Source organism: Haematobia irritans, chromosome 1, assembly GCF_050003625.1.
Source record: "Haematobia irritans isolate KBUSLIRL chromosome 1, ASM5000362v1, whole genome shotgun sequence".
In the NCBI taxonomy this organism is placed as follows: domain Eukaryota; kingdom Metazoa; phylum Arthropoda; class Insecta; order Diptera; family Muscidae; genus Haematobia; species Haematobia irritans.
This window is the reverse complement of record NC_134397.1, coordinates 225198456-225223851: the sequence shown is the minus strand read 5'-3', so window position 1 is coordinate 225223851 and position 25396 is coordinate 225198456. Positions and strand designations below refer to the sequence as shown.

At 32.2% G+C, this 25396-nt stretch overlaps 1 protein-coding gene across 1 annotated transcript in view; it reads left to right on the top strand.

Annotated features, from left to right (window-relative positions):
• Positions 1-23746, top strand: part of Hmx (H6 family homeobox) — a 39814-nt gene extending 16068 nt beyond the window's left edge. The window contains exons 2-3 of the mRNA XM_075300888.1: positions 16034-16143; positions 22950-23746. Of these exons, the coding sequence (XP_075157003.1) occupies positions 16034-16143; positions 22950-23746 (907 nt within the window). The remainder of the gene's footprint in view (positions 1-16033; positions 16144-22949) is intronic.
• The last annotated feature ends 1650 nt before the right edge of the window (positions 23747-25396 follow it).

Sequence of the window (25396 nt, the reverse complement as noted above, 5' to 3'; positions counted from 1 at the left end):
CGTTTTTCGTTTTTAAATGAAAAATTTAATTTTCTTAATGAAATAATGTTAAATTTTAGGAAACAACAAAAACAAATTACATTTTCGCCTTTATGGAAATTTATTTCGTGCACTTAATTTCTTTTTATTTGCATTTTAATGCTATGTCAATACTTGTCGTATACGCTTTTGGTTCGAGTAAATGTAAATGGTTCGATTTCCTCAGTAGCTAATTTCCTATCTTCTTGAATCTATTCTAATCTTTGATACAAATAACTCGATTTAGCGGATGAGTGTTTACTTGTTTTTCTTATTTTGTTGCAAATCTTGGTTACGATATTAGCGAAATGTTTAACACATTTTGTGTTAATCTCATATAACAATAACAACAGATTAGCCTTAATCATGGCAACATTTTAATAAACAACAACAACAAAACAAATCCTCTCAAAATATTTGTGAATATCCCATAAAATGAAATCTCTTTCTCTCTCAGACATATACACACGCATACGCACTCATTGAATAACCTCTATAGATGCAAAGAAAAAAATAGTAGAACTAACAAATGGACAGGCATCATAGAAAAGGGTCTATGTCTATGTCTCAAAATATTTGTCAATATCCCATAAAATGAACTCTCTCCCTCTCTTTCTCATGCATACTCACTCATTGAATAACCTCTATAGATATAAAGAAAAATAGCAAAACTAACAAATGGACACAGGCATCATACAAATCGGGTCCATGTCATAGACACTTCACCTTGCCGGTAAAATAAATCTCTTGCGTTTTGAAGTGGCTTCACTATGGTGGTTAAACACACTTCAAAGACAATGGGGGTACTCATTAGATTTTGTCCATTGTGGGACTAATCATAGGAGATTTGCAGCAAAAGAGAGATTGTTATGCGAAACGCATTTGAACACAAATTGCTCAACTTGGGACTGCGTAAGCAATCAAGCATGTCCCAAATATGGCAAATGTTACAAAAAAAGAAAAAAAATGCGTTGCATAGAGGTCTTTGGCCACAGCAAGAAATCCCTACTTAGTCCAGAAACCAATATGAAAAGCTTGTACCGCTGCTATTATTACTGCTCACCACCGCCAGAAATTGGTTATTAAACCAAACGCACCAGTTACTTTTTACAATAGCATGTGGCTGAGTGTCATGATTTGAATATGACTTAATAGCGGTACTTACATCAAACTTAGAATCACAGTTCGTATGACAAAGGTAATTGTTTTTGTGATATTTTCATACTTTGTGGTTTTCTCAAGTGTCATCATGGGGTGACCTATATATTTTCTCTTGTTGGGGTTTGAGGTTAAAATGTATTCACTTTTTCTGGATATATGGGCAAATGGCCCTTGGGCATGTTACAAAAAATATTGAGCTTTGAATAAAATCAATGAATTTTTGTTGATCTGTATATGATGATTTGAAATTTTAATATTCAAATTTTCAATCATATTTAAACTCCATTTGTGCAAGATCATAATATTGCGATAGGGGATCAATTCTGCTGTGACCTTTTTGAGGTGAGGAATATTTTGTTTGATTATAAGGGATGATTTGGAAATACATGACGATTTCGTTTGGAATTGTTTTGATTTAGGTTTTATTTTCATAAGTAATTTATCAATGATCATGTTCCTTGTTAATCTTCTTGTATGATTGTAATATAAATCCTTTTGTAATCCTGTTTGTAATCTTTTATTTCAATGGTTTTATTATAACACATTTAATTTAATCCATTTAATGTGGATTAACACATTTGATGTATTATAATCTCTTTATGATTTGGAGAAATATTTCATTTATTTACCATCCCAGTGGAAAAAATCGAAAATAGAAATAAAGCCAGCAGAGCTTAGGGTTTTCAAATCCATATTAGATTCCAAAATATCATCTAAAAACTTGGTAGCACACATGTTTTGAGATGTCATTTTGAAATCTATTATGGATTTGAAAATATTGGACTCTGCAGGCATTATTTCTATTTTTGAAGGCTTTTCGTGTTGTCTTTAACAATAAGCCACAATAATTAATTCATGGCTTCTTCAGACTCTTTATTTAAGGTCGGTATTAAATTCGTATTATCGCGCTTAAATTCGTATTATCGCGCTTAGTCATAAAGACTAACTCAAAAAAAAATTTTTTTCTGGCTAATTGCATTTTCCCTCACATCTTTCTCACTTCCACGAAGATTTTTAGTTCTTAGCACCTTTTTCTGTAATACAAACAATGTAGAAGAAATTATACGATTTTATAAATTTTTAAATTTTTTTTACCTTTCGCCTGGACGGAGAATCGAACCGCGGACCATGCACTTTGTAAGCCAACACACTAACCACTGAGCTATGTACCTGTTATGGTCATCAAGAGATAAATATCCATATAAGTTATATTTATATAGCATAGCTTGCGGCGCCCACGAACCGAATAAACAAAGTTTATTTAACAGAAACAAACATTTAGTTTGGCACCGTGGAGCAGTGGTTGCTACGTCTGACTCTCATGCCAAGGGTCGTGGGTTCGATCCCTGCTTCGACCAAAGTTTTTTTTTTGTTTTTTTTTTTTACATACATTCTACATATGTTCGGAAGATTCCGAAAAAAATGTTCAACATTACATTGTACTATATTAAATTTTGAACTGTAAAATGTATTTTATTAAAGACCAAAAGTCAGAAAAGAAGAGTGTTTGATATAAACGAAATGGACTCTGTTGTTGTTTCAAAAATAACTTTTTTTATTGAAAAAATAAAAACTTTGTAACAAACGAATTTTTTTGGTGATAAAAGTTTAAAATTTTCGAAGCAATTCAAAAAACTCTAACAAAAGAAAAACGTTTTCGGTACACGTTTTCCAAACGTTTTTTTTCTTTGCGTGTAGCCATATTTTCACAATAACTTTTCTTTAATCCTTTTAACGAAGAAAAAACTTTTTATTATGGATCATCTTCTTCAATTTTTACTTTTTCTGTTTTTATAAATCTATTTTTGATTTTAACAACCTCGAAATGAGTACCAACCTACTACACAGAAAAAACACCTTTGTTAAACTGATACTAAAATTTACATATTTTTATTGCAAACTATTTATATTGTTTTAGTTTATTAAAAAAATTTTTTTTTTAAAACATTTGTGGTGAATTTGTTTCATAAATGGCAGGATGGTAACACTGGTTTCCATAGAATTTTGTTGATAAGATACCTTGAAAATGAGCATACAAATATTTCTCTGCCCAGGAAAAAGCCTAAAATATGCTGCAATAAATAACCACTTTCACATATACACATTATCTATTATAATTTTCTCTCATCATTTTTGTATTATTGTTATTGTGGTTTAAAATTCAGAAATTTAACATACACTCAAATTTTATTGATATATTACAGTGCAAACGGCAATGCATTTGAGAGACAGATCCACCAAATAATATACATCCACAGCCATGACATTTGCTCTCTCTATCTCTAATAATAAAAAAGAGCTTTATCTTAAAGGTATTTTGGGAGTTGTGGTTATAATTCTCCCATTAGAAAACACTTTCGCTCTTTTTTAGTTAACATCCACGAAGACTATGTTTTCTTGTTTATTGAATCTTTTCTTTAAAAAGGTATTAAAAAGAAACAATCGTTGAGCAGTTTAAGAGTTAAGTTTTAGGATAATTAAAGCAATAAAGGGATCAAAATAAACAGATATTCAAAGTTGGGAAGCGTAAAAATGTAAGCAAACATTAAAAAAAATCTTACAAATAGAAAAATCCTATCCCTCCAAGCAGTAACGGTATTTATTCTAAAACAAGAATCATCTTAGATTTATATCCTCTTCTTGTCCTTTTGCAAATAAATATCCCACAATTAATGTAAAACATTGGAAAAACAAGACAATAAATAACATAACTCAAAATGATGTTTCTCCCTTTTTTCGTTGTTGCTGTTGTTGTTAACAATAGCTTTGAGCTATTCAAAGATTTACCTTATTGCAGAAGGAAACGGAAATAAAATTACAGCAACCACATTTCCGCCACAAAATGACACTTTCAGTGGCAACTTTTTACAGAGAAAATAATCTTCCTCCCCCAAAAAAGAGACTACAGAGAGATGATGGATGGATGGTTGGTTGGTAAAATATTAAGGCCTAATAATAAAACAGATTGTGACTTCATTATTCAGCCGTAAGCTAAATGTTACTGTAGTATTCATTTCATTTTGGGTATCCCATAATATTTTGATCTAAATAAATAAAGACAATTAGTTGGCTAAAACGAATGATGGTGTTTAGAGGGAAAGAGAGAAAGAGGGAATTAAAAGAATAATAACAAAGAAAGGTTATTTTGACCTAAGGATATGATGAAAAACAAAAATCCTATAACTTTGGCTATATTCGTCATTATCAACAATTAAACCGTGAAACAAAAAGGTCACCACAAATTAATTTCGGGAAAAATTGTCCAAAACATGATTAACAATGACAGCTTCTTGTTGTGCTATGTTTTTTCTTTTATTTTTTGGAAAATATTTACAAAGATGTCCTGAATTTTTTGTGAGAAGAAATGGGCTAATTAGTAAAATTTTGTTTAACATTAAGTAAAACAGATTGCCAGCAGTTGAATTGCATTGTTTTAAGAAACTCAAAGCGATTTACTTTGGAAAGGAGAATACGAGATATACCTTTTTTATGAAAACGAATGATTAGCTTCTGCTACAGAAATTCTAATTAACGTTTAGTTGTAAATTATTTTAAGGGTAAATAAATTTTGTAGAAGTTTCAAGTGAGGCTACCTAGCTCTCAGTGTATGTGTTGAACTGGAAATGACAGATACCTGACATTTTAATTTTTGTTTTTTTGTGTGTAAAACTAGTTTCATAAGTTTTCGATATTATTGAAATATTTTTTTTAAGCTTTATTAAAACGTAGGAAATGTACGTAACTCTTATTAATTAAATTGTAAGATAGTTACACTGCGAAACACCAAGGCACAATGGGTTCCAAATAGGTTTATTTTTGGAGACAACTAGCAGTCACAGAAATTAAAAATATTCTTGGATAAAAAATTAAATGATTTCTTAGAAATTTTAATTGGGGTTTTAGATCGAAAAACTTTGTTGTTAGTACCTCCCACATTTAATATCATAATTTATTATGGTTATAAATTTTTTAAAAAATAAATAAAATTTCATTGGGTTTTGTCATAAAATTATATATGTTTTTATTTGCGTCAATCAATTATCTATTGTATTATTATTTATTTATAATAATTTTATTTTTAGATTAAATACATTTCTGGTATTTTTATAAAATTTTATACGATTTAGCAATTTCTTATGGTTTTTTGTTGGATTTTTTGTATTTGAGGCAAAATCTAACACACAAAAAATTACAAAAATTAACCCTCTAATGCCCAAATTTTTTTGCCAGCTGATTAAATATTCAAAGTTAGCGATACAAAAGCTAGAAAACTAAACAAGAAAAATGTACATGGTTAAATTCAGTATATGCTGCAAAGCCTCTTGAACAGTTTTAACTAAGTTTTCTTTTTATTTTACCCACTTGTGTTGTCTTAAGGTGTGTTTTACTAAAAGCTTCCTGATTTAATGAAGCCCGCCTAAAGGAGGGATTGGGCATTAGAGGGTTAAATTTTTTATACATGTTTAATATATTCAATAAAAAAACAACTACAAAAATTAAATGGATCTATAAGAATTTTAATTGGCATCATTTATTGATATTATCATTTCCGTGATTGAAAAAATTTCAATTAAGATTTAATTGAATGAATTAATTTCGTGATTGTAAACAAATATTTACAAATTATTTACAAATAAAATTTGCCGTTATATAATTAATTATAAAATGGTGACGGCGTATAATGAGTTTGTCATTCCGTTTGTAACACATCGAAATATCGATTTCCGACTATATAAAGTGTATATATTCTTGATCAGGGAAAAATTCTAAGACGATATAAGCATGTCCGTCTGTCTGTCTGTTGTAATCACGCTACAGCCTTCAATAATGGAGCTATCGTCCTGAAATTTGGCACAGATTCGTCTTTTGTTTGCAGGCAGGACAAGTTCGAAGATGGGCTATATCGGTCCAAGGTTTGATATAGTCCCCATATAAACCGACCACCCGATTTGGGGTCTTGGGCTTATAAAAACTGTAGTTTTTATCCAATTTGCCTGAAATTGGAAATCTAGAGGTATTTTAGGACCATCAAAAAGTGTAACGAAAATGGGGTGTATCGGTCGATGTTTTGATATAGCCCCCATATAGACCGATCTCCCGATTTTACTTCTTGGGCGTCTAGAAACTGTATTTACAACCCGATTTGCCTGAAATTGGAAATCTAGGATTATTTTGGGACCACAATTATTTGGGACCATGTTTTCGTACAGCCCCCATATAGACCGATCTCCAGATTATTTCTTGGGCTTCTAGAAACTGTATTTACTATCCGATTTGCCTGAAATTTGAAATCTAGAGGTATTTTATGACCAGAAATACGTGTGCAGAAAATGGGATGTATCGGTCCAGGTTTTGATATACCTCCCATATAAACCGATCACACGATATGGGGTCTTGAGCTTCTAGAAACCGTAGTTTTCATTCGATTTGCCTTAAATTGGAAATCTAGATATATTTTAGGACCACAAATAGGTGTGCAGAAAATGGGCTATATCGGTCCAAATTTTGGTGTAGCCCCCATATAGCCCACCTCCCAAATTTACTTCTTGGGCTTCTAGATTCCGTAGTTTTTATCCAAGTTGCGAGAAATTAGAAATCTTGAGGTATTTTAGGACCATAAAGAGGTGTGCCGAAAATGGGGTATATCGGTCCATGTTTTGATATAGCCCCCATATAGACCGATCTCCCGATTTTACTTCTTGGACTTCTAGAATCCGTAGTTTTAATCCAATTTACCTGAAATTTGAAACCTAGTGTTACTCTAGGACCCTTAAGACTTGTGCCGAAAATGGTGATTATGGGTCGATGTTTTGCTATAGCCCCCATATAGACCGATCTCCCGATTTTACTTCTTGGGCTTCTAGAATCCGTAATGTTTACCCAATTTGCCTCAAACCGATCTCCCGATTTTACTTCTTGGGCTTCTAGAATCCGTATTTTTTACCCAATTTGCCTGAAATTGGAAATCTACGAGGTATTATAGGAAAATAAAAATATGTGCCGAAAATGGTGATTATCGGTCGTTGTTTTGATATAGCCCCCATATAGGCCGATATCCCGATTTTACTTCTTGGGCTTCTAGAATCCGAAGTTTTTACCCAATTTGCCTGAAATTGGAAATCTAGAGGTATTCTGGGAAAATAAAACGATGTGCCGAAAATGGTGATTATCGGACCATGTTTCTATATAGCCCCCATATAGACCGATCTCCAGATTTACTTCTTGGACTTCTAGAATCCGCAATTTGTATCCTTCCATTACACCGACCTTCCGATTTAACTCCTGAAGATAAAGTTTAACTTTAACTCCTAGGGTTTCTAGAAATTGTAGTTTTTATCCGATTTGCCATAAATTGCAAATATACTGGCATTTTAGACCCATAACAAAGTGTATATGATATAGTTCTATCGGTCCATTTGGTAAGGCCTCCATATAGACCGATTTCACTTATTGAGGGTATAGAAGGCGCACTGATCTGTTTGGGAAAATATCTGTCATCAAACCCCCCTGAAATTTTCAAAGGAAACTATTATATTTGATTCATGGTGGTGGGTATTTAAGATTCGGCCCGACCGAACTTAAGTTGGGTTAGGTTATGTGGCAGCCCGATGTATCAGGCTCACTTAGACTATTCAGTCCATTGTGATACCACATTGGTGAACTTCTCTCTTAACAATGAGTGCTGCCCAATTCCATGTTAAGCTCAATGACAAGGGACCTCTTTTTTATAGGCGAGTCCGAACGGCGTTCCACATTGCAGTGAAAGCACTTAGAGCAGCTTTGAAACCCTCAGAAATGTCACCAGCATTACTGAGGTGGGATAATCTACCGCTGAAAAACTTTTTGGTGTTCGCCGACCGAACTTACTACTGTAACATATATACTTGTTTAATTTAGTTAAAGCGTTAGTTGCATAATTAATATTTTAATTAAAAACGTAAAAATTTTCAATCATTTTCGTAACTGACTTTATTTTATTATTTAATAACGTAATCAACTTAAATCAACCTTTTAATTGGAAATATTTTGATGATACTTTTTTATGTGGGGTCATTTGAATTGCTATACATACACCCTCAAAAAAAATCGCTTCTTTAACATATGTTCCAAACATATTTTGCAGGAAGCACATATATTATTGCATACTGCCGAAACATTAATATGTTTGTTTTATGTGAACATATTATATTTTTGGAAGCATTTTGAGCCAAAAATATTATATGCTTGGAAGAATTTTTCCCAAACACGATTGTGCTCATTCCCTAACATACTCGTAATTTTCACTTCCACGAAATTTTTTAGTTATTGGCACCTTTTTCTGTAATACATATAATGTTGAAGAAATTATTCACTTTTATAAATTTTTTAAATTTTACCTTTCGCCTGCACGGAGAATCGAACCGAGGACCATACAGTTGGTAAGCCAACACACTATCCACTGGGCTACGTAGCTGTTATAGTCACCAGTAGATAATTATCGTTTTAAGTTACATTTATATAGCATAGTTTGCAGCGCCCACGAGCCCATGCAAACATAACATTATTTAACAGAAACATACATTTGTTTGCCACGTGGAGCAGTGGTTAGCATGTCTGCCTTGCATACAAAGGGTCGTGGGTTCAATCCCTGCTCCGACCGAACATTTTTTTTTTTTTTAATTTACACATTTATATTTATACTATATTAAATTTTTTTAAACGAAACTTCGAAATGTGTATTATTAAAGATTTATAGTCAGTAACAGTCCTTGATATATACGAAATTGACTGATTTTTGGATAAAATATTATTTTTTATTGCAAAAATAACAATTTTTTAATAAAAAACTGTTTTTGTACAAAACTTTAAAATTTGGAAGGAATTCAAAAACTAACAAAAGAAGAACGTGGAGTCGAGTATAAACATACATACATAATTTTATAATATAAACATAAATTTATTTAGGAGTGAACAGTTTTTTACTAGCATTTAACACCATCGCTCTAAAATTCCTTTTATTTTTCTTTAATAATTCATTTTAAAGAAAATAAACTTTTTAAATTGTTTTAGCTGTAAAACTCGAACTTAATGCCCGCTTTTATATTTGATGGTGTCTGTTAACTCCTCGTGGACTACTTTTTAATAAAGAGGAACTAAAGTTTGTTTTTTTACATTTTACTGTGTAATTTTTCACTATTTCCTCCTTATTTCATTTTACTGTCCCAACTCTAAAAAGAGTATAGTGCCCTTTCGTTATTTTTATGAAGAACCCTGATTTATTTTAACGAAAAATTGTGCCCATAATGCCAAAATGATAAACAAAACACATGTTCACACATGCATAAAATGCTGCTCTCAAGGCGAAAACATATGCAGTTTGTTTTTCAAATGTCAATTCTCTTGGTTCCGAATGTCTATTCTTTATTCAAATTAAATAATATTTAGAGTTAAGCATATCAAATTTTTAGCCTTATCATAAAACAGTTTTCCGAAACAACATACAAGCGGTTTCACAGAAATTGTTCTCTTTTCATTCTCTCGCTTTGTTATGTTGATATCTTTCGTCAACCCTCCCGGTTTCCATCTCTATTTATTTCTCTATACTCTCTTTTTGTCGCTCTCTGAATAAAATATCACAACATATATATGTTTACTCGAAATTTGTTAATTTATATATGTTTACATTCACACATATTATTTTTATGAAACATTCATGCCCCAAACATAATATATTCTAACATATTAACATAGATGTCCCAAACATTTAGTGTTAGTTTAGGAACATTACATGTTCGCACTTAAATATATTGTGGTTTAAAATCGTGCCCGAAACACATTTTGTTTATATCGGAACATATGAAAAACATATTTTTCTAACAGTGTAGCTACTCATAATATAAAAACTGCTACAGTTCCAATAATAAATTACTCAATACAAGTAATCCATTATTGGTAATGCTGGAAGTAGTTATATTGTGATTACTGGTAATGCAAAAGAGATCACTTTCGTCCATACAGTGATTTTCTGTATAACTAGTTTTTCGAAAATACTTATTTAGCACCCATTTTCGTTAATTAGTGATATTGGCGTTGACCACAAAATTCCAGGATAAACCCCTATGTCATTTGATCCTTAACCTTTGCCCAGATTTCCATTTAGATTAACAAAAATTTATATCATCCAAAGGGATCCTCGGAATACTAATTCCTTTGTTTTAATATTGTGGTAACTCTAGTCCTTTAATCCTTACTAAACCAAGACTATTTATAATAGCCACAAAGCTTCTAGTTCAAAGCATTGGTATTCGTAACCAAATCCAAGTTTTAATATTTTTCATTTCTAGACCACCCTTCCTTTGTATGTCTGATGTCTGGTTAGACAAAAAAAAAAGGGAATTTCTTTGCACAAAATCACATATGTTCTAAAATTTCTTTTCCTTATTGCATTTTGTAAATCAAACCGAAAACCTCTTTCCCAACAACTCTCGGCTCAGACTTGCTTGAGTGTTCATTAACCTTATTCTAGTGTTTTGTTTTTCTTTTTTTTTTGTCCAGCGCCCTTAGACATGACTGAGTGGTTATTTTGTAAACTGACCTGTAAGCACAATAGTCTGTGATTTAGATATTAGGTGACAACCCCAACCTCCAAACCATCCCCGATATACAATTCCATCAAGGTGGAAGAAAATAAGCGATAAAGTTCGCCCCTTTGGTTTTAGGTCTTAAACAACAGAATTTTCCCAATGAAATTTAAAACATTTCTATTAACTCAGTGTTGGCTACCAAGTTTCTTTTATCGATGACACTAAACTACTACTAACCCCCGTTATAAGGTCCTGGCTATGTGACCTGTATTCTTTCTTGTGTCATGGGACACAATTATCATGGTCATGGTCTGTAAAACAAACCATGTTATCACATATGGGGGTGTTATAATAAAACATACAATCGCCAACAGAAAAAAAAATCAATAAAATCTTTATAGAAAATTGAATTAAAATTTAAATCTATTTTCCCATAATGGGTATTTTGAATAGTAGGTTTCATTAGGTTTTATTAGATGATTTTGCATGTCATTTATATATGGGTAATTTCTTATAGGGTTTCTTTTTTGTATGTTTTTTTCCAAGCTGCTACGTCTGCCTTCCCCTTTGCATTAGGGTCTACACCTGATTTAAGTAGCTACTTAAACAGAAAAATATTTCATAGCTTATATGTTCATTTTGCTGTCTCCACTTAAATTTTTACTAAGCTTTTTTTTTACTAAAAAAATCAATTAGAGAAATTGTTTTCTTTGGGCATTGGACATTGCCAACAAAATGTGACCACTAAACCCCTGACAATTAGTTTTAAACATGACAAAAAAATATAAAACGCTTATATTTTTGCTTTCCTTTATTTTTCTTCCATTTTTTACCAAATACTTTTGGCTATAATATTTCAAGTTGTTTTTTTTTTTTTTTTTGGTTTCATGAGATAGTCATTAAAACTTACATGGATTGGTTGCAAGAATGGCCTAACCTAAAAAAAAAAATAAATTAAAAAAAATTTTTTAAATTTTAGTGCAAAGACAGATTACGCATATATGCTATAGAAAAGCTCATGTATGTTAAAGATCCTATTGAAATTATTTTGAATAAGATGGAAAAACAATTTTGTTAGTTGATTCTAAACAAATAAATAATTGTTGGAGGTATGGAAATGGGTCCCAAAACCCTAATGAATAATGAAATATGAGCACCAACAAAATATAACCGAAGCTTGAAAATCTACCCGAAACTAAAGTTAGGGTGATAAGAGAGAAGTTCACCAATATGGTATCACAATGGACTGAATCATCTAAATGAGCCTGATACATTGGGCTGCCACCTAACCTAACCTAAAGTTCGGGCTCATTTTCACTGATGGAAATATATGGAAGTTGAAGAAAAAGTTTAAATATATTTTCCTGAGTACGAATCTTTTGAGCACCAAGAAAATGTAACCGAAGCATGAAAATCGACCCCAAACTGAAGTTAGGGCTCATTTTCACTGATGGAAATATATGGAGGTTGAAGAAAAAGTTTAAATATATATTCCTGAGTACGAATCTTTTGAGAATCGCGACAGCTCCCATTTTGAACTCTGTCCATAAGATTTCAAACCCAAAACCCAATTGAAACAGGGCCACAAATGTGGGGCGACGTTTCATAATGAATATGAGCACCAACAAAATGTAACTGAAACGTGAAAATCGACCACAAATTAAAAGTTAGCTGATGGAAAAACTAAAGTTAGGGCTCATTTTCACTGATGGAAATATTATGTGAAGGTTGAAGAAAAAGTTTAAATATATTTTCCTGAGTACGAATCTTTTGGGAATCGCGACAGCTCCCATTTTGAACTCTGTCCATAAGATTTCAAAATGGGTATAATGGCGGTATGGAAATGAGCCCAAAACCAAATTGAAACAGGGCCACAAATGTGGGGCGACGTTTCATAATGAATATGAGCCCCATGAAAATGGGCCCCAACAAAATGTAACTGAAACATGAAAATCGACCCCAAATTAAAAGTTAGCTGATGGAAAAATATGAAGTTTTAATATAAAAATGTAATAAGTGTTACTTAGTACGAATCTCATGGGAATTGCGTTATCCCCTTTTTGGACTTTATCCATAGGAAAAAGTCTTAACTCTGGCTGAAGCCCGTCCTGGCCAAACGCAAATCGGATCCGATACAGAATGCCAAAATTGCAGAATGCCAAAAAAGGCCCCACTTGAAACAAAGCATAATCCCAAAAAGGAAATTTTGATTTATTTGCATTTGATATATAGAGATTTATTTTCATAATGGAAACGGGCCCTAAAAATAAAATAAAGTTACTCCTCAAAAAACATAAAAATTTAGTGTTGTTGTTTTCCATATAATTTTTGTGGTTGCTACTGGGGCCCTACTTCATTTAGGTTTTGGGGGTAATTTTAATGGGGCCCGTATTCATAGCACCTTGATTTTCACCTTTGATAAACGACTGTGTGAAAATCAGCCCTAACTAAAAACGAAGCACAATTCCCAAAAGCAAACTGGAGTTTATTTGTGTATTTGCATTTCCATATCGGGGTTTATTTCCATAAGGCAAATGGACCACAAAAATAAAATGAAGTTACTAAAAAATATCACAGTGCCGGGGCATTTTGGAGAATAAAGTGGACACTGCCAACCTAAAACTACTCCCAATAAAAATATCAAAATGACCCAGATGCCAAAGTCAAACGGATTGATATTTGGAGATTGTGGTGGAGGAACTTCATTTTGGGGCCATTTTTGATTGACGCGCGCTGAGTGCCATAGCGCTGAGTCCTGGTGGAATGTCCATGGTCCAAATGCAAACGGACCCAAAAAATAAAATGAAGTTACTAAAAAATATCACAATGCGGGGGCATTTTGGAGAATAAGGTGGACACTGCCAACCTAAAAATACCCCCAATAAAAATATCAAAATGACCCAGGTGCCAAAGTCAAACGGATTGATATTTGGAGATTGTGGTGGAGGAACTTCATTTTGGGGCCATTTTTGGTTGACGCGTGCCGAGTGCTAGCGCAGAGTCCTGGGGGAATGTCCATGGTCTTGAGATAATCTACACTTTGGTATTTTTTAGTGGCAACCTTACTCTCCACAATGCCTCAAAGACCCCATAGAAAGACCCAACGGATTGAGATCCGGAAATTTTGGTGAGCATTGTGAGCTAGAAATGAAACGTGGAACCCTTTCTTTTCAAGCCATTTTTGATTGAGCGGTGCTGAGGGTGATAGCACTTTTGGAATGTCAATGGTCTGTGGCCGAATTGCTTGTCTTCCCCGGTCTTAATACTGTCTCTAGGACATTTTCCCCTATATAATATTCGGCATTTATTTTAACCCTACGGTTCATGAATACAAGCGGGGAGCGACCATCAGCCGTTACGGCGGTGGCGCTGATGGCCAATCGAAGGTGTACATTTTCAGCGGTCTTCATTGGCAAGTAACCCCGACAATTTGGAAGCCACTACAATGGCTTCTTACCGGAGCAACCCAAATTCCGTAATTGGCCACTTAATTGAAAAAAAAAAAAATTAATAATATGAATTGTAATATATCTCTTAACTGTCAGATGGAGCGATTTAGAAATGATAGTAACTTGAAATTGGTTGCTATACATATCAGTCAAACCGTATAACATTTTGGTTCTTATATAAGGATGTGTATTCTCCATCTTTGTCCATTACATTACTCTGAAAAAAAAAATCGAAATCTCCTTATCCTTATATACGATTAAAAATTCACAAAAATTTAATCCGTTTTAAATATTTCACTTACCACAAAATGCCTCGAGACTTTGAAATTGTTTGACCTTAATTCTTTCTCCCCAATATACAGTTGGATAAATTCGAGGGAGATTTTTTTTAAATGACTCCTCAATAAAGTTGAAATTTCAAAGCGAACAATTTTGGATTTTTGGTTTTTCACGTAGATAGAGAATCCTGCAATTTTCTCTCCGTTCTCGTTAAGGCTTTTGGAAAAATTTTTTCAGGAGAATATTTACAGACATTTGGTCTTCTACATAAACCCCCATTCCCAAATAATTCTACACTGTCGAAGATATGGAGAATCTATATAACCTTTGACCTCGAATAGAGTTCGTCTGTTGGTTTTCTTTTGTATATCATATAGGCAAGGATAACAAGGAAGTTGGCTATGGTTTATACCACCAACAACAAGGGTAAAATAATGCCTATTAACTGCCTTTTCATTCTCCAAATCGTTGAAGCGCAAAAAGAATAACTCCCCTGGCAGTTTACCTGTAATGGTTTAACGAAAAACATCTTTTCATCTACAAAATATCTTTTTTCTCCTCCCTCCTCTCTTTTCCTAAACATCTCATCTTAATCATCCATTAAACATCTTAATATTTAACTTTGTTCATTGTTAGCCAATGTTTGGTTGGCCGGTGGGTGGAGGGTATAGAGGAGGGTAGTTCAAAAGCCCCTGAATAAAAGAAGAAAATCACTTAAGTGCTTTATTAAGTCAAGTAGAAGAGAAAAAAAGAAGAAAACAAACCCCTTCCCCTTTAGATACACATAAATGGATGTAAACGAAGAAAATTGGGTATTAAAGACCATGGATGGTGGTGCGGAGAGTGGGATAGATGGTGAGTAAAACCATCCCTTAAAATTTCCAAAAAGAAAATACACAGGCAATAAGGACAATGCCTAGGATATATAGTAAAAGGTAGACAAATAAAAGAATTACCTGTTGTGAATTACTTTGAAGAATATAAGGAGTAAACCTCAACCCTTCTCATGGGGTGAGAGGAGGAGGAGAAGACTAAAGAATATCTTCATTGCAAAGATTTATAATAAAACGTATAGCCATAAATATGTTTAGGGATATGTGAAGTTAAATTATATATGTATATATACACTCATACATATTAAGATTTGTTTCCTTATGCCCCTTAACGCTGAAAACTAAGGGTTGTTCAAGGATTTTTCACATGTATGGTATGTGAGGAGTAGTATGCTTTCTATTTTCATTTGGGGGGTTTTGGAAAATGTGCGTAAATCTTTTAAATATTTAACAGCTGTTGCAAATCTTTCTTATTATCACTTGTCATGATTGTATTACCATTTTACTGGTTATGATGAAAATGGTTTCCGTTTCCATGTTGCTATCTCTACCCACAGAATGTTTTGTTTGCCAAAGGATTTCCTTATTCGCTAGCCCGCCCTTCCCCGCAACACCATTCTTCCACTCCAATATCCAAATCTCTGTGGATGTTGCGTTATAAAAATTCTTTATTGAATTATTTTGTGTTCAATTTGTTACTTATTGTTGTTTCTATATTGTCTCGTTACAGATTGGGTTTCATATCACAATGGGGTGCATTGGCTGGTCGTTATGCTGCTCTATGTCCACCCGGTTGGCCCTGGGCACCGCAACGTATGCCATTTCATAGTCCCACACATGGTAAGTTTGATATTTTTGGTTTTCATAAAAAGAAGTAAAAAGAAATATGGCAAAGGCGAAAACTTGAGGAATCTTTGAAATTTCAAATTTATGGGATCTCTAAAGATTTGCAAAAAAACAAATTGAATACATTTTTAGAAGGTAATATTTATTTAGTATTCAATAATTTCCAAAAATATGTCGATAAGAATCTCGAAAAAAATGATAAAGGTTTTAAAGAAATTATTTGTTTAAAATTTTATGATTTTTAAAATCTTTCGCGAATTGATTTAGGCCGATGATGCAGTATATATGACACATCTACTGGCTTTATAAAAAATATAACGAATGCTATGTGTGCATAGTTGGTGATGAGAAAAGTTACTATTTCGAGTTTCTCACGAAGTAATAGTGACAGCTTTATTTTTTTAAATTTACTTGAAATGTGAAATCTTTTACGAATTGATTTGGAATGTCTGGCTATGTAATATGCACATCCGATTGATTGGCTTTATGGAAAATGTAACAAACCCTATGTGTGCATCATTAGAGGTGGATGAGATCGTTACATTCAAAAAGTAAATTCCTTAGATGAACTATTATTATACTTAAATTATTTTAAGTATAGACATATACCTTCATTATAGGTATAAAGTTGAAGCGATTTTCGGATTTTCACACAAATTAATAAAAAAAATAAAATTATTATTTCGTTGAAATGCTTTGATGTTTAAAATCTTTCACGAATTGATTTAGGATTTCGAATGATGCAGTATATATTACACATCTATTGGCTTTATGAAAAATATAATAAATGCAATGTGTGTATAGTTGGAGATGAGTAAATCAGAGTTTTTAACGAGGTAATAGTGATAGGTTTTTTAGTCTAAATTTAATTGAAATTTTAAGTCTTTCACGAATTGATTTGGAATGTCTGGTAATCTGGTATACACACCAGATTGATTGCCTTCATGGAAAATATAACACTCACAATGTGTGCATTTTTAGAGGTGAATAGGATCGTTACAACATAAAAAATTTTGAGTTTAATGTATATCACCTCTTTGCATAAAAAGTTAATTCCTTCGTTAGGCTATTATTTTACTTAAATAATTTTAAATATAGGCATATGCCCTCATCATTGGTATAAAGTTGAACCGGATCTTCGCATAAAATAATGGCGACAATATACTTCCATAGAATTTTTATTTTGAAATGGTTTGATGTTTAAAGTCTTTTGCGAATTGATTTAGGATTTCTGATTATTTAGTGTATATTACACATCTGTTGGCTTTATGAAAAATATAACAAATGCTATGTGTGCATAGTTGGAGACGAGCAAAGTAGAGATTTTAACGAAGTAATAGTGATTGCATTATTAGTCTAAATTTAATTTAAATTTGAAGTATTTCACAAATTGATTCGGAATGTCTGGTAATCTAGTATACACACCAGATTGATTACCTTCATGGAAAATATAACATTCCCCATGTGTGCATTTTGAGAGGTGAATAGGATCGTTACAACATACAAAATTTTTAGTTTAATGTATATCACATTTTTGCATAAAAAGTTAATTCCTTCGCTAGGCTATTATTTTACTTAAATAATTTTAAATATGGGCATATGCCCTCATCATTGGTATAAAGTTGAACCGGATCTTCGCACAAAATAAAGGCGACAATATACTTCCATACAGTTTTTAGTTTGAAATGGTTTGATGTTTAAAGTCTTTTGCGAATTGATTTAGGATTTCTGATGATTTAGTGTATATTACACATCTGTTGGCTTTATGAAAAATATAACAAATGCTATGTGTGCATAGTTGGAGATGAGTAAAGCAAAGTTTTCCACGAAGTAATAGTGATCTTTATTAGTCTAAATTTAATTGAAATTTGAAGTCTTTCACAAATTGATTTGGAATGTCTGGTAATGTAGTATACACACCAGTCTGATTGCCTCTATGGAAAATATAACATTCGCCATGTGTGCATTTTTAGAGGTGAATAGAATCGTTACAACCTACACAATTATGGGTTTAAAGTATATCACCTTTTTGAGTAAAAAGTAAATTCCGTTGTTGGACTATTATTTTACTTAAATAATTTTAAGTGTGGCCTTTATCATTGGTATAAAGTGAACTGATTTTCGGATCTTCATACAAACTAATGGTGATAATATAACTCCAAAGAAATTTTTTGAAATGGTTTGATGTTTAAATTCCTCTACGAATTGATTAATGATTTCTGATGATGCAGTATACTTTATACATATGTTTGCTTTATGGAAAATATAACAAATGCTATGTGTGCATAGTTGGCGATAGAATAAATCAAATTATTGAGAATTTTTCATAAAGTAATAATGATAGTTTAATTTGTTTAATTTTAATTGAAATTTGAAGTTTTCTGCGAACTGATTTAGAATTTCTGTTAAAATAGCGTACATACTAGATTGATTGGCTTTATGGAAAATATAACAATCTCTATGTGTGCATAGCTGGAGATGCGATAAAGTTACTATTGAAAAATTCTCATAAAATAATAATGAAAGCTTTAATAGTTTCAATTTAATTGAAATTTGAAGAATTCTGCGAATTGATTGATAATTTCTCGTAACGTAATATATATACAAGATTGATTGGCTTTATGTAAAATATAACTATACTCATGTGTGCATATTTGAAGTTGGACAGAATTGTTATATCCTACACCACTAAGAGGTTCAGCATCTAATACTTAACACCGATCAGCATAAAAATGCATCTGCCACTAATATTAGTCGTTGAATAATATTTTTAGCACATTTTGAGTACATCTAACCGTGGCCGTAAACCCTTCGCTACTCCATGGGTCCATCCTTTTGTCAATGTGATTGTTATTCGCAGGTACTTATACTCACTGGTCCACTATATTTTATAACATCTTCGAACAAAAGTTTTTCATTTCCGATTTTTTCAACTACATATTCTTCTTCTTATTTTCACAAATTTCCCATTCTTCGCTACTCCATGGGTCCATCCTTTTGTCAATGTAATTGTTATTCGCAGGTACTTAGATTCACTGGTCCACTATATTTTATAACATCTTCGAACAAAAGTTTTTCATTTCCGATTTTTTTCAACAACTTATTTTTCGTCTCATTTTCACTAATTCCCCATTCTTAATTGCTACAAACTCAGAGTGTATGTTAAATGTTTAAAAGAAAATTTTTCAAATTCAGCAAATACCCAATAGCATTAACACATTTCATCGAATTCTTTCATTCACTTAGCAGTAGTAAATACCTTAACATACAATTCTTAACACGACAACATTGTACGATATAGAATTAGATGGCCTGTAAATGGACAAAACGATGAATGTAAACGCGATAAGCGACTAACTATTCCTGCATTAGTATGTGTGTGTATATATGAATGTTTTAGCCTTAAGGCCAATTTACATGATCAAATTCAATTGCAATTTAGTTAGCGACTTAATACAAGAGGCCAATTGAATAGGCTTAAGCTCATATAGAGCATCTGGTATACAAATGAAGAGAATTACACACATACATATAATCACGATTGAGTTATATCCACTTTACATTTTCAATAACTAAACTGGTTGAGAGATATATTGATATAACTCGATTATTTGGGCATTTAGTATTCAAGAGTATAGATTGTGTAGTGATAATTATGATTGTTTTTGTCTGATATGAATTGATTTTGATTAACTATGAAAATATTATAAAACTATATGCTTTAGGCTTTCATTAATAGTATAACATATGCATGTGTGCAAGCTTCTTTATTTCATATATGTTATATATTTAAACATAATAATGATAATAAATGATGTTATATAGTTGGTATTATCATGCCTTATTTTACGAAGATAAGAATTGATATTAGTCTACAGTTATAAGGACTTAAGATAATATACCTTAAGCATGTAGAGAATGATAAATATTGTCATGTGTGCATTTATTTACATTTTACATATTTTAATTAATTAGATTGAAGGTAAAATCATTGTTGCAAATAAGTCTTTAATCACTGATTTATGGGAGAACGATTGATTGTAGATAACTAGAGAATCTAATGGGTTTAATGTGTCTATTTTGTGTCTTTCTATTTTTAGTTAAAAAGATTTCCAATTTGATCAATTCAGTAGCAAAATATTCATTAATTTCATTTAAAACCACAACTTGATATTGTCATCACTAAGTAATCGTATGTTTGTAATTATATAACTTATTCCGAAATCATTACACCCTTTCATGTGTGCCTTAATTAGTCATTTAATTTCATTAATTAAGTTTTTGAATTTTTCGAAAAATCGAATATTGACGTCGTGAATTTTTTGATGTATTGTTAATTTTACTTCAAAGTCCTCTTATCGATTTTGGATCTCAAACTTGGATACTTTGAAAACCGGACACCACTCAAAAGAACTGTTTTCTATATTAACACAATAAAATTAACCTTTTTAAGTGGACACCTCCCAAATATCGATAAAATTAGGCGGCCTTGGGTGTCCAATTCCGAGAGGTTTCATTGTATGCTTGATTTAAAATAAGAAAAATTATAAAAAACTATCACAGTTAAAAAAAACCTTGGCTGTCCAATTATGAGAGGTTTCATTGTATACTTGATATAAAATAATAAAAATTATAAAAAACTATCACAGTTCTAAAGTATTTGCATATAAATTCTGATATTTGAACATGTAACCAGTAATAATCCTCTTTTTTGTTGTTAATGATTTAAGAACCCCTATATTATAAATAAATAGAAATTGATCTTCACAAACCGTTAATGATGTTTGCTTGATAATATGTCAGACATACTTAAGTTATGCGTAAGTTTTATGTGTGCGTTTATTTTATATTTATATGGAATTTTTACTAAAATACAAAATTTCAAAAACTAATACTATGTATTTCAAGTAAATTAAAAAAATGAATATTTTAAAAATAGAATATCATTGATTGTCCAATATGGTACAAAATTTTTTCTGATATTCTAATTTTATCCATATTTACTGAAAGTATAGATTTAGAGATTTTTATGCCATTTTTATTAATGCATTGATATGGACAAACTTTTAATGGGAAATAATTTGGGTTGTATTGTTTCTCCATATGTGAGAGAAGTTTTCCTTTGTACATTCTTTTTGGATATTTTTTCTTAATTGCATAAAAATAATTAAAATGTATACAATATTCATTTGTGTACTATATTTAACGTACTATTTTATATTTCCATAAGATATTTGAAATTTTGGGCAGGGTTTCCATCTTTTAATCATTGTTTGTACACTAACGTCATCTCACCTCTTGTATCATGAGCAAAACTGAGAACCAAAATTTAATTTATTTTATTATTCAGTGCTTTTTTAATTAAAAAAAAAACTAAATGCATAAAACTATTGGATTAATATAACTTTTCTCACATTCTCATGAGAAAATAAATTGAAAAATCAATTTATTACGAAAATAAAATCGAACGACTTCATGTTAACGAAGAATTACTGCTCCAGGCAATAAAATCGATTTTGTTTTTAATAAATTTTTAAAAATAATAAATTTATATTAAAAAAATGTTATTTAACCCATTTTACATTTCACCTGGGCATATGTTGTAACATAGCTAGCTGCATGTCCATTGCATTCCAAGAGATTAGCGAATACCATTCATTCTTTTGGTAGACATTGGGGCGAGTTAGAAGGCAATTGTATAGAAATGAAAGCGATTTGGAGAATATACTCTTAGGAATGGCGTCATTAAAACCGTTTTTGGAAATTTAATACGTTTAATGAAACTATTCGAACAAATTGTTTTAGCTATTTTAATTGAAAATTACTATGCATTCATCGCATACAATGACATGGCTTATTTAACTCTTAAGGCTCGAGACGAAACATTTTTGTTGTTGTAGATTTTACAAGAAAATTACCAAAGGACAGACATTCCTGTTTGCTAAGAAGTGAAGAAAAAATGCAATTACATTTTGTATTCATGTAGAACATAGTTCTTAAGATTAATTGATAAGGTCAAAAGAGTGGAGGGTGGGTGCGTTGGAGCTGAGATATAACACTTGCTGCTATAGTATTTTATTGTCTTCGAGGTGAAAAATGTTAAGAATTTCTATTGAAAATTTTGTCGATGCAAGTGAAATTCTTTTAACACTTAAAAGAAACCTTAGCAACGAAACAATTTCCATAGTCTTAGACTATTTGAAGATTACACAAAAGAGAGAATGGTATTAGCAGAGTATAATATAGTCGATTAAGCTAAATTGTATAAAATGTAGGTAAATATAGTTTTAAAAGAATTTTTGTTTAATAGCTTAAAGTAAAATTACATGTTAAAAATTTGTTTGTTTGTTTCTGTTTATCGTCTTGGTGGAAAAAGTCAAGTGGTTTTGTATGAAATTCACTGAGCAATTTCTCTGTAAATTGCTGGCATTTATAGCTAGATGTTTTTTTCCCTCTCTCCTTTAAGCTCTCTCTGAGGGATGTACAACAACAAAAAAGAAAAAAAAATACTGAAGTTTAAGTTAAACGCCATTTTCAAAAATAGATAGCAATTATAATGGTTAGCATTGGATTTGTTATCTTGTGTTTTGGTCAAATACTGGTATACCCAATGGGGGGAGGGGGAAATATTGGGGGTGGACAATCTCAGAGAAAATTCCCTTTTGAGTTTGCGCTTTAGCTAACTCTCTGAGTGCGTTGAATTTGTCTTTGTCATAAAATCTCAGATTTAATTATGCCCATAAAAATTATAAGAATTTTATTAACCTGTTCTCTCTCTCTCGTGTCTTCTCTCTTTGCAGACAGTTCGTCGACAAATACCACAGAAAATCACTCTTCACCACCTTCACCACAGCTAAATGGCTCTTTGGGTAATAGTGGTGGTGTGAATGGTGCCAACAATTCCAACAACAATGGCAACAAATCACCCTCACCCCATTTGCCCTATTCACAGCACAATACACATCATGCCCATAGCCATCATCTGTCATCACAACCCCATCAGGCCACAACACCCACCAGCTCCAGTGGAGGCATTGGCGGCAGCGGCGCAGGTCTCAATCATCATTCTTCCCATTCCAATTCGAGTTATTTACTGCCAACCAGTTCCAATGAATCTGATGATGAGGGTGAGGAAATCATTGAAGAGGATGATGGAACCGATGGACCCTCGGATGGTTCATCGCCTCAAGGTGATTCCAATCAAAATAAACGTAAGAAAAAGACCCGAACTGTTTTCTCGAGAGCCCAAGTGTTTCAGTTGGAGTCCACCTTTGATTTGAAACGTTATCTGAGTTCCTCGGAAAGGGCAGGTTTGGCGGCATCCTTACGTTTGACAGAGACTCAAGTGAAAATTTGGTTCCAAAATCGTCGTAACAAATGGAAAAGGCAATTGGCCGCTGAATTGGAAGCAGCCAATATGGCAAATATGGCCCATGCAGCCCAGAGATTGGTAAGAGTTCCTGTGCTATATCATGATGGTACCACATCCGGTTTTGTCCCACCACCACCTCCACATCCCCATGCTATGCAATATTATGCGGCAGCAGCAGCACGCAATAATAGCCCTCCCCGGCCACCATTGTCATCCCTTGTATAGGGGGTGGGGTGTTTAACTGCGGCCGCAGTGGCAGCTGCAGCAGCTGGTGCTCCCTCAACATCCACAAGTGCCCAATGTGGAAGACCCAATACTCCAAATTCACCGCCAACCTCTCAACATCAACAACAGCAGCAGCAACATCATCTTCCTCTGCACCATCATCATCAGCATCAACATCATCATCACCATCATCAGCATTTGCAACATTTAATGCGTGTAACCACCACATCACCATACGCCCTGAATGCTTCCACAACAGGAACACATCATCAGCATTCTAATACAAGGTTAACACCTCCCTCACCCCAACCCAGTAATAATTCAGAGTCAGAGGAGGCCGATGATACGGCCATAGATGTGGAAAATGAAGATGAGGAGCAACAACAACAACAGCAACACCATCCACCACAGGAATCGCCATCTCGGCCTGTTTCACACAACCTAGAGGAAATGGCTGGAAAGTTTTGCCAACAAACAACAAATGGTCAGCAACAACAACAACAACAACAATCGACTGCTGGAGATTCGCCGGTAAATATAAAAAGTACGGCCATGGAGAGACTCTTGAATGGCCTGCCGCCCAAGGCCAATAGCAGTGGCCTGGAGGAAAAGGTCAATGGAAATGTAAATTTCAATCATAGCCCCTCCATTGAGCAAATAAAAAATCATAAAATTTATTAAAATGTTCCCCCCACCCCCCACAATGGAGATGTGGTCCTGTGATTGAAACGGAAATTAAATGATAATGGCAACCATGCTTCATTAATTTTGAAATTAGTGCCAAACGTAATGTAGACAAACATATGGAGCATGTACAAATGTATTATAAAATTTGTATTGTAAAAAAGAAAAACACAACAAAAACATAAAAGACAGCGTGATACGTTTGACTAATTTAATTTCAAAATTTGGGAAGGTTAAAAAAAGGAATCAATAAAAACAAACGTTTTCTAAGAGTCCCAATTGAGATATTTCCCTCAAAATTTATTTTACTTAGTTGTCAAACGTATCGCAATGGCCATAGTCTAAGGATATTTATGCGTTACGGAAAACATTTTTTGTAGTAAATATTTTTTGATAGAATAACTTTGAAATTTTTAAGAAAATTAAAAAAAAAAAAAACAAAACAAAACCTTTGCAAAAATAAATTAAAAAACTGGTTTCATTCAAAACGAATAATGATAAATAAAAAAATAAAACAAATCAATAAATCGTAATAGTAAAGAAAATAATATCTTGTAACATATCTTAAATTAAAAAAAAAAAACTATAAAAAACCCATGTGGCAAAAAATATTTCAAAATTTCCCTTATTATTAAAACCCTATGTAAAATATATCTAATGAATACTTAAAAAATGAATATGTTATTTATTGTTCCTATATCTATTTTCTGATGTAAATATTAAAAAAAATAAAAATAATAACTACCATTCCCTATAATAAAAATTCCCATTCAACTATTTGTATATGTCTCAATTGCTCAAAAAGTATTATTAATAATATAAAACATCTATATAATATATATAAATATTTAATCAACGCTTGTATTATATTTAAAATATATATTATGAATATTTCAATTAGTTTTAAATTATCTATTTATTATTCATATTTCACTATCATTGACTAGTGTAAATTATTTGCTTTAA